The sequence below is a fragment of the Ictidomys tridecemlineatus genome, chromosome 3 (assembly GCF_052094955.1).
Source record: "Ictidomys tridecemlineatus isolate mIctTri1 chromosome 3, mIctTri1.hap1, whole genome shotgun sequence".
In the NCBI taxonomy this organism is placed as follows: Eukaryota; Metazoa; Chordata; class Mammalia; order Rodentia; family Sciuridae; genus Ictidomys; species Ictidomys tridecemlineatus.
In genome coordinates this window covers 203,718,716-203,730,117 of record NC_135479.1, presented here as the reverse complement: position 1 = coordinate 203,730,117, position 11,402 = coordinate 203,718,716, and the positions used below count along the sequence as shown (strand labels likewise).

Below are 11,402 nucleotides of genomic sequence, written 5' to 3'. Positions count from 1 at the left end.
CTGTAATTACAGATACAGATACAGATATCAAGATATCAAAAGAGATAGATGTTTATATATACTAATGTATACATGTGTACATACACATATCTGTACATAAAATATACCCATCTAAACATCTATGTTTCATTGTATACACACATTTAATTTGAGATTCTTTCACTGAGGCTGAGCTATAGATGATATAATCTCACCACTGATGGTGCAAATGACACCAATCTGTAAATACAAAGATTTTTAAATGATCTCATATTGTATAAAAACATTATTGTATATTATACCCATTTTAAAAGCTTACAATGAAAGGGTAATTTTAGAGGATATGAAAAGACAAAAATAAAACATAATTTTTATGATTCATGAAAGACTGAATATTTGTATATTAATTTAAATTCCTAATGATCACAAAGTAACTCTAACATTCTCTTTTAGTCTCTGTCTCTCTCTCTCTAGCATTTCTATGAACAACACATAAGACTAATCACAAGCACATGTACCAATACACACTCACACACACAAATGGACACATTTCAATAGAATTGTAAGACAGCAATGTTTCCAGTGAAATACAATTTATTTTATAATATGTATTGTTTACATATTGAGAGTGAAATTTGATCAGAATTTACATAGAGTTATAAAGATAATTATTAAATGAAAACGTTTCTCTAATATACAATCAAAGAGTTAAGGATGAATTAAAATAGGCGTGCTGATTTCATTCATTTTTCTAAGACACTTTGGTGTATAGTTGGTATTTTTGAAGACATTTAACATTTTTCATGTGAAGAAAGTTAGAGATGATTCCTGTAAGACAGGACGTGACAGCCAGTAGGCTCAGCAGCTGAGGAAATGCCTCAGTAGAAGCCATAGGAATAGTATCTTCTGCAGCAAAGTGGGCGGCAGCATCCATAACCATAGCCACCATAGCCATAGAGGCCACCATAGCCATAGCCACCATAGCCACAGCCATAGCCACAGCCACAGCCTAGGCCACCATAGCTATAGCCCAGCCCACCATAGTAGTTGCCATAGTAGCAGCTCATGCTGTCAGGAGTGGAGTGTTCAGTTCAGGATCAGGATGTAGGTGTCTTGAGTCTGTATGTCACTGTCTGCCACCTGCCTTTTATATGCCATGGGGTGCTGGGTGGGGAAAACCACAGACAGTGCATTGTCACATTATCTCACTCATGTGCCTCAGACAACATCATGAATATGTTGACTTATTGCAAAAGAAGCCTCATAACTGAGATAATTTTTGCTCCTACATCAGGATTCTGCAATTCATTTATGGGCCTTTAAAATGAAATTCTTGTTCTACTTTGAATGCCTTGTCTCTTTTTGTTTATAGTTAATTGAGTACTTATGATATGATTATGTAGTACTGTGTAAATTATGAAAGTAGGTATTTCACTTAGATTATTGTTTTGTTTCATACATTCTTAATAGAAGAATTTCCTTCCTTCCTTCCCACACTCTTTTCATTTTTTTCTTAATTTATATTTACTTATTCTTAATTTATATTTCCAATTTTCAAAAAACACATGTCCATGTTTTAGTTAGAAACCACATTTTTCTCCATGATTCCCTTTTTCACCCACCAGGAATGTTACAAATGCTAAAGCACCCTAAGGTAAGTTGCATGCTATATTCTCAATTCTTTATGTTTTATAATAGCTGTCACATTTACTCTTTAAAATGCCATGCAGATGCAGGAATGTCAGTTTCTGTAATAGTGCATGGATAGTACAGAGGGACCAAATGAGACAGGAGCTCCTTCTTTTAGAGGAGCTTCCTTATATTTTGTCTTATGTTTAAATATTGGTGTAAACAAGGAAAATCAGTCATGGATCAATTTTTTTTGTTTCCTCATAAATAATTTTTAAATTTATTAAAATTTAATTAATAACAATAAACTGAACCTATTATAAGAAGATCGATCAACACCTTAGGTAGTCAGAGACAAATCTAAATTGTGTTCCACCACTCTTAATGCAGACATTAGAGGAATTGGTTAGAAAAGAAGGAGACTCCAGTCAGATTTTATTTTTACCGAACCCAAAAGTCCTCTGACCTCACAACTCTTACCAGTTGTTCTCCTTGCTGTCACTGAGCACTGAAAAGAGTCACAGGAACATACACATGATGAAAACCTGCTTTTTCCAAGGTTCTCGGGCAGATCATTTGAGACTTTTGAGAGAAATTCACGTAGATCTGCTTGTGTCTTTCACCTACTAATTGATATTTATTTTTCATAAACCATATGCCAATGAATTTTAAGTCATTGTATTGTGTGTTGCCAAAAAAAAAGATAGCAAATATTTTATTTTTTAAAACTGACCACTAAATCAAGTTTCTTAAGCAGGATTGATACATTTAGTAATAGGCATATTACATTCATTTTCTAAAGGAAAATTTGTTAAATAATTTACTATATTATTAATTTTCTTTTTAGAAAAAGAACTACAGTTTTAATTTGATGATTGGTTCATTTTTCCAGTTTTGGTACAAGTTCCAGTTGTGGCTGATGTTATTTCTTCGGTCTTTTGCATATTTCCAGAGTCCATAAATTAAACATTTTCTATGAAAATTTTAGAGGATCCAGAGCGATACTATATTTTACTTTTTAAACTAGTGTTGCTGTTACTGGTATTGCTCTTGGACTATTAGAAAATGTGTGACTGGCCCAATTCAAACAAGGACTGATGTAAAATTAGGCTCTGAATTTTGGTTAGGGTCCACTTACTTCTTTTGGTCTTGTCTATAAATGATGCCTTTTGTATCCTTCTGTTAAACATTTTAATCTTCTGTTAATCTTCTAGTGATGATTTTATCATTGTCTTGATACAAACACAGTTTTTATTATATTCCAATCTCATTTGAAATGATTCGGTTTTGTGTCTTAGGAAATGGAGCCCTGTGACTTCCAATTTCTAAAATATCTCAAGGAGAAACCTGGCTCTAGTCAGTATTTTCCCAGCAATTCTGTCAGATTGTGTCTTTGTATGTCTCAAAATATGGTTTGCCGGGCTTGAAAAATTACAAGTGGACTTTGATTCTGCTACTCTCTGTCACGGCACCATCTTGCCTGGCTCCTAGGCCTGCCAACTTCTCACCTTCACCAAATTTCTCTGTCCTCAGAATATTCACCCCATTATTTCTTACTTTCCCCATCAGCCGTTCCATTTAACGCTGTCAGTTTGTTTCCCGAGTGAAACATAAACACTTTAAGAGTGCAAAGAATTCAATTACAAAGTAAATTAGCCTACGTAGGTGCATGCATTGGAAAAGACCGGATTTTGAGATTAAAAATAAAATACCCTATTGCTAATTTTATACTTGGAAAGTAGCTCATGGTTTTGATAAATTATCTTGCTATACGTACTTGCTAATTTTTCCTAAATACAAAAATAAGTTTACATGTTTTGAAATACTATTTAGTTGTCATAATGATAGTCCATAATGCCATTATTAGTGCACATATTTTCAATATGATAAAGTTTTCAGTCATCTTTTAGGGAGGAGATATAGATACAGATACAAACATAGATATCAATATCAATATAGAGATAGATATAGATGTCTACATATGTACATAAGCATATCTATTTAGAGATTTATGTATTCCTATACATATTTATCTCCTAATGCAAACACATAAACAATTAATTTGAGATACTTTCACAGAGTCAGAGGTATAGATGATATATTATAACCACTGGTGGTACAAGTGAAATGAAACATCAAACAGAAAGATGTTAAAATGATCTCATGTTGTGTACATACACTATTGTATAGAAAAAGGCCGTTCATAAAACTTTACAAGAAGGGTAATTTTAGGAGTGATAAAAATACATATATAAAAAGAGATTTTGTATGATCTCTTAGAAAAGACTTATTTATACCATTAATTTTGGGATTTCTAATGACCACAGAAGAGTTCAGGCATACTCTTTCTCTCCAATTTTTATAAAACCCCCACACATGTTTAATCACATCCAAATATACAAATGGACATGCTTTATTGATGGGGACAAATGAAAACAATTGTAACAATATTTCCAATGAGATACAGTTTATTTAATAATATGGGTGTTTACAAAGAAGTTGACAGTTAAATTCAACCGCATTTTATGCAGTGTTTTAATTATAAAAAAAAACAATAAAACATTTCTCCAAACTATCATTCAATCCAAGAGATAAGAATGAATCAAAACAGGTAGCTGATTTCATTCATTTTTATCAGACACTTTGGTGGACAGTTCGTATGTTGAAGGCATTTAACATTTTCCATGTGAAGAAAGTTGGAGATGATTCCATAAGACAGAACATGACAGCCAATAGGCTCAGCAGCTGAGGAAATGCCTCAGTAGAAGCCATAGGAATAGTATCTTCTGTAGCAGAGTGGGCGGCAGCATCCATAACCATAGCCACCATAGCCACCATAGCCATAGCCTAGGCCACCATAGCCATAGCCTAGGCCACCATAGCCATAGCCACCATAGCCACAGCCATAGCCACAGCCTAGGCCACCATAGCCATAGCCCAGCCCACCACAGTAGTTGCCATAGTAGCAGCTCATGTTGCCAGGAGTGGAGTGTTCAGTTCAGGATCAGGATGTAGGTATCTTGAGTCTGGATGTTACTGTCTGCCACCTGCCTTTTATACCTCCCTGGTGTTGGGTGGGGGAAACCACAGGCAGTGCATGGTCATATTATTTATCTGATGTGCCCCAGGCAATGTTACGAATGTCTTGAATTATTGCAAAACATAGCACTCATAACTGAGATAATTTTGCTCCTATGTCAGGATTCAATGATCCATTTATGAGCTTTTGAAATTAAATTTTTATTCTATTTAGAATGACGAGTATCACTCTACACTTAGTCAATTGAGTACTTATGATCTGATTGCATATCCCATGTGAGTTATGACAGCAGGTATTTCATTTTTGTTTTGTTTCCATTCTTCAAAAGAAAGAAAGGTTTTCTTCCCCCCACCCTTATTTTCTTTCTTCCTTTCTTCTTTTCTTCCTGTTATAATGTGGGTGTCAGGTGTCCCCTCACAGCTCATGTGTGACACAATGCAAGAAGGCTTAGGGATGAAATGACTGGGTTATGAGAGCCTTAGCCCAACCAACTTAATCCCTTGATAGAAATTAATGGAGTGGTAACTCAAGGCAGGTACAATGTGGCTGGGGGAGGTGGGTCATTGGCTGCGTGCGGTTGAGTTATATATTTTGTGAGCTCAGTGCATTCTCTCTCTCTGCTTCGTGATTATCATATGAACTGCTTTCCTCCACTCTACTCTCTTGCCATGATGTTCTCTGCCTCACCTCAAATATTGAGGAATGGAGCCAACTTTTATAGACTGAAACCCCCAAATAAACTCTTTCTCCTCTAAAATTTTTCTTGTTATCTTTTACTCATGGTAGCAAAAAAGCTGACTAAAACACTTCTTTCCTTCCTTCTTGAGAGATTGGTCTTACCTTATGTTTCAAACTTACCAGAAAATTAATTACTTTTTTATAATTAGAAACTATATTTGTTCCATGGTTCACTTTCTCATCCCAAGTGAAATTTTTTGGTGCAAGTGTAAAATACTGTAAGGTAAAGTTGAGTGCTCCATCCTCAATTTCTTTTCTTTTTTATTTTTTTTATAGCTGTCACTTTTCCTCCTATAAATGCCATGCAGTTTCAGGAATGACATGCCTATGGATCCATCCGAGGGACTATATGAGTCATGCACCTCTTCTTTGCTTCCTCTGTTTTGGTTGCTGATGAAGTAGTGGTAGGAACAAAGATACTCATCATGAAAAGAATTTTTTTTTGTTTTGCTAACAATATATACTGACACTTATTAAAATACAATTTACCTAATGTAAATTAGACCTATTATAAAAAAAGCTGCTCAATGAGTTAGACAGCCAAACAGAGATAGATCTAAATTATTTTCTTCCACTTTAAATGTAGATATTGTATGTTTTCACAAAAAAAGAAGGAAATTCCACTCTGATTTTACATTTGCCAGACCCAAATGACTCCAGCTTCACAATATACCAGTTCTACTCTTTGCTACACTGAAGCTAGTCATAGGTACAGAGACATGATGAAAATCCTGTTTTTCCCTATGGGTCTAATTTATTTCATTTGAGACTTCTGAAAGAAATTCACATAGGTCTGCTTGTCTCTTTCAATTGATATATATATATAGTTATAAACATGTGTCAATCATTTTTAAGACATTGTATTGTGTGATATTTATCGCTATCTCTTGATCTCTTCTTATTACTATGTCTCTTGTCCATACCAGGATATGATCCAAGTGACAAATGGACATTGGAGAAAGTTCTAGTTGGAAAAGAAAAAAAAAATAAAACAAGTTTTTTTTCTTTTGAAATTGGAAAATACAATGTATTTCTTGAGTAGGTATACTATGTTTCATTTCATACATATTACATATTTGTCCAAATAATTAAGAGATTTTTTTCAAGTGTCCAGAAAATGTTTGGTGCCTATATTAGACATCAGCATTTCATTAATGTGTTGGTGTAAAATGCTGTGATGGCTAAACAAGGTTTGGTAAAAATGCTCAGCCCATTGAAGCTGGATGTGTAGAGCTGGTGAGCTTAGATCCTGGGAGATTTTAATATCAGACATTAGGTAGCCAGCAGCCACAGGACAGGAGATACTATCTGTATTGTGCCTGTGATCTGATGACACAAAGTATGCAGATAGAATCATGTGAGGTGTTCAGAGCAAATCATCTCTTTTGAGGCACAACACTAAGCCTAAATTTAGGGAGTCAATAAATAAACAAAGGCAGAATTGTTATATGTAGTGATAGAAAGGGGCTGTTTTGCCTAACAGAAATGTCATTTAAATATTTGATATATGAATGTTAATTGATAGTCTGTTCCCAGGGAAGCTGATTACATAAGTAAATATACCTTAGATAAAAACAACTCATATTCAGATCCTTGGATGTTTAGATATGTCAAAATATCAGGAAACATTTAAAGACAATATTGTTCTTTAGTATCTGTCTCTATCTTTCTGTGTATGTTTCTCTATCACTCTTCCTCACTGCACACATACATACATATATAAGTAAAACAAAATGAATGGAGCAAAATTAATATAAATATATTTAAACACAGTTTGTAGGACTTCACATTTTCTTAAAATATGAACTTCATTTCTCAGGTGAAATACATGAAATAAATATAAGGTCAGCCCTCTGACTCTGGATTCCTTGTCTCTAGATTCTATTGTCAAAATTATTTGGAAAAATAATGCATCTATACTTAACAAGTTCAGACATTATTTTTCTTGTGATTACTCCCTAAAGAATATAGTATATTGACAATTTAAAAAGAATTTACTTTATGTCAGGTATTAGGATTTATCTAGAGACCATTTAAATTACACAGAAGGTTATACATAGTTTTTATTTAAAACCTTCATTCTTTTAAATAAAAGAATTGAATGTACATGGATTCTGGTATCCTCAAGAGTTCTGAAACCAATCATCTGCAGAAACTAAGTGATGACATTACATGAAGTAGAAGAGGCTAATATCAAATAACATGTACAACTTTTGCACAAATTACAAGACATCCCTTTGACTTTGGTTAATCAAAATCCCGGATCTGAATTTATTTAGTAGTCCAGAAAGATGATGGCATTTCTGATAAGAGTATGGAGGTGGAATTGGAAATACACGTGGAGGAGTCCTGCAGGTTAAGGTGCTCAGGTAGACCATAATGGAACCCATAGCACTGTGGACCAGTGCAGCCCACGCTCAAGAACCAGGCATTACAGAGGTTGCCATTATAGCCTGTGATGTCAGAAATTGAGATGCTCAGTCGAGGAGAAAGAATCAGCTTTTTCTGATGGGATGTCAATACCTGTGCAGAGCAAGCACTTTTAGTACTCCACTGCAGGCTGCAGATGCCATAAACACTGCTGTTCTCACATTCTAGACTATCAATAGAGTGAAATGTCATGGCTGACAGATGGGTGAATTATTGCACTTCTTTTTTTTTTCTAATACCCTTACTTTATTTATTTATCTATTTTATGTGGTGCTGAGGATTGGACCCAGGGCCTTGCACGTGCTAGGCATGCGCTCTATCGCTGAGCCACCACCCCAGCCCTTGAATTACTGCACTTCTTAATGTAATATAGGAAGATATTTTTCACTTTTGTTAAGAAGTAATTATGATTTGCTTAATTTGTTTTAGTTCTGCTCACATCCTTTTCAGTTATTATATTGACCAAACAAAGTGATCATTATCTACATCATACTTTCATAGTTGTAGGAGGATGGAGGGATAAAAAAGAACTGTCAGACCCTAACTCTCCACTGCTCATGAAGGTAGACTTCCTAAAGTAGCAGCAGCATACACAATGCTGTCATTTGGACAATGAGATAATGGGAATGTGTCTGTGTATTCAGGTGCGAAGCTCTGATTTCATTCATGCTCCTAATCAAATTAATGAAATTCATTCAAGTGGTATAATTTTATAGGATTCATCATTTAAGCAAATGGCATTCAATTATTTAGGAATTGTTCATTGAGGGTCTACTATGTGCCAATCATAATAATATTACTTTAATATTATTAGCGTGCATATGCTTTCCAGTGTGACATTTTCTAATTCATAGCCTTATGTGCTCTAAGATGTAGAAATGTCAAAAAGTTTTTGAAAATATTGATGTTTCCCCACACCAGAGTACTCTACTAAACTGAATTATTTTAATTGGATATTGTAAACGCAAAATGACGGATGTAGACCTCAACAAATTCAGGGAACTTGTTTATTGTTCTTTGTGGACTCAGGCACCTTGGGGGAATCATTTTCTGGATGCAAAAATGGCCAGCTATCGGGCTGGGGTTGTGGCTCAGCGGTAGAGCGCTTGCCTAGCATGTGTGAGGTGCTGGGTTTGATCCTCGGCACCACATATAAATAAGCATATAAAATAAAGTTATTGTGTCAACTACAACTATATTTATTTATTTATTTATTTAAATGGCCATCTATTACAGAATAATAACTTTGGTTTTATAGGGTACAATTAGAGTGGTTTCATCATTGGAACTTGTGGGTGTGCTGTTTGGATAGTCAAGGGCTGGTTATGTAGATTAAAACTTTTAACGCAGGAGGGCAATTGTAAAATTATTGCAACTCATTGTTACTCGGGAGAGATAGGAGTCCAGATTGTGAGGGATGGGTATTTCTTTTTTTGGAATTTATTGTCTCCCAATAAATTTTAATATTCACCTCTTTTTCTTCAGGGTCTTTTGTTCAGTAAGTACTGTGTCCTTTTAGGACTAATTTGCAATGGGGGAAGGTCAAAGTCCAAAGTGTAATATTCAATATTCACCTCCTTCCTGTTGTTATCTGGAAAGGAATTACTGGAAGGTTAGTGCTTGGCTAATTTCTCCTCTCTAATCCTGAGCTGCATTGTCTCTCCACTTTTCTTTGGGGGATTTTTTTGTAGAATTATTGTTTTCCATATCTCTTCAGGTATCTCTAATGATAAGATGATGCTTGTACACTTTTAAACTATTTCATTAGGATAATGTGGTTTTATGACCCATAACAAATAAAAAAGGAAGTATCTGATAATAAAGTAGTTTCATTTTATAAAAGATGTTTGAGACTTACACGAAGAAAAAGAGTTCATAAAAAGATAAACCCCATGCAAAGCAGAAAGTCTAAGACCTATTCAAATATTTACAATAAAACTAAAAAGAATAGGAATGGAATGAATGGGTTTTATACAGAAATAGAGATACACACAAAATTAGACTAGTCTAAATTAATTCCCAGGAATATCAATATTGAGATAACTGAAAAAAAAAATAAAAAATAAAATTTCACCGATTTATGAACCTCACAGAGCCAATTCTGATTGTAAATTGAATTGAGTTTGGTTGTGGGGTAGAGACACTGTTTCAATGCTTGATTTTCTGGAATTATCTTCTATTTTACAGTTGCCCTGCAGTGACATGTCTGTTCAAAGTGTTTGATAGAAAGGCCCAAGTAATGCTTGGACTGATCTTGATCTTTCTCAGCTTCTATCTGAGAAGTCTATGCTTTGTGAAAGCAAATCTTGACTTCGTGAGACTCTGCTCCAGAGTTGTGCTTAAGATGAATTTTTGAGCATTCAGATATTGATATAATGGAGATAACCTTTTCTGATCCTTTCTGGGTCCAGTGTCAAAAGCTATATACATGGTGTGAACAAAAAGAGCCCAACAAACTGTTTGAGTGAAGTTTGCTTCAGATGAACAGTTGAAGAAACACAATATAATGGCATAGAGAAATATACTCTTGAGGTATTGATGTATTTTAACATTATTAACTGCATTTTTTTCTATTTTATTTAACCTTTTTAAGGATAGTTTATATTGGTTGTATTGACTCATCATAGAGGCCAAAATAGCTCTCAAATATATATAAATAAAATCCATTCACTAATATTATCTACTACAATCTAGTAATATTTTAGAGCTATTCATGAGATTCAATTATCTTCATAGGATTTAATTGTTGAAATTGTTGAGGAAAGAGTTTTAGAAAGATAATCCTAAGGTAACTTCATGGTACAATATAAAATATAAGTATTTTAATGTATATTGAGTTAAAATGACTTATATTACCTGGCTTTATAAATATTGCAGTTTCCTAAGAATAATTTATGTGAATTTGCTTTCAGCATGGCCACAGGTTGTTCTTTTACAATACCTTTGGTAATTTTGACATTTCAAATATGAATAGATGTGTAGAGATGGTGACGAGGATTCTTTGCATGTTTATACACAATTAGCAAAACTACAGAGTCAGCAACCAGTAGGTTTGACAGAATTTTCCTTCCCATTTTGAACTGTAGAGCAGCCGTCCTAAGAATGTGAGGTGGAAGGGACCAAATGCAATCCCACAGGAGCATGGTGCAAAGAAACTGCCAAGGGTATGTATAAATGGAAATGGTGCATTTTTGTAGACAATGCATTAGTTAAAAGCTTACCATCTGGAAATAAGAACATATCTGGTTTAGATGGAGATAATAAGAGAGACAGTCACATGGAAGCATTTTATACAAGCTTTTTAGAAAATAACTAGGGAACAGATATCAATCTTTGTTGATTATTTGAAATATTTGATATAATTTATATTGTGATATTTCAATGAGAACTGATTAAGAGCAGCACAAAGAATTTCTATGACCTTTTTACTAAGATCCCTCCAACTATTAACATTTAAGTACATCTACAGTTTACTATAATGCTGTAAATGTCACTGTCCCTGATGTAGGCATTGTAGAAGCATCATGCTGACTTTCCAATTCTAGGACTGAGCTCCTTCGAGCACACTGCAGCTTCATTCTCAGGG

At 34.3% G+C, this 11,402-nt stretch overlaps 1 protein-coding gene across 1 annotated transcript; it reads right to left on the bottom strand.

The window, feature by feature from the left end:
- Nucleotides 1–857: 857 nt before the first annotated feature.
- Nucleotides 858–3,186, bottom strand: LOC144375759 (keratin-associated protein 20-2-like). Its single transcript, XM_078041197.1, has 2 exons — nt 3,044–3,186; nt 858–1,047 (listed from the first exon to the last, which is right to left on the bottom strand). The coding sequence occupies exons 1-2, from the start codon at nt 3,184–3,186 to the stop codon at nt 858–860; spliced, it is 333 nt and encodes a 110-aa protein (XP_077897323.1).
- Nucleotides 3,187–11,402: the final 8,216 nt, after the last annotated feature.

What these genes read in the sequence shown, in the direction of transcription:
- LOC144375759 (XM_078041197.1), bottom strand. Translation starts at nt 3,186, where the DNA reads ATGGAACGGCTGATGGGGAAAGTAAGAAATAATGGGGTGAATATTCTG. An exon ending in AGCAGAATCAAAGTCCACTT is followed by an intron (nt 1,048 to 3,043) that starts GTAATTTTTCAA and finishes CACTCCTGACAG; the next exon opens with CATGAGCTGCTACTATGGCA.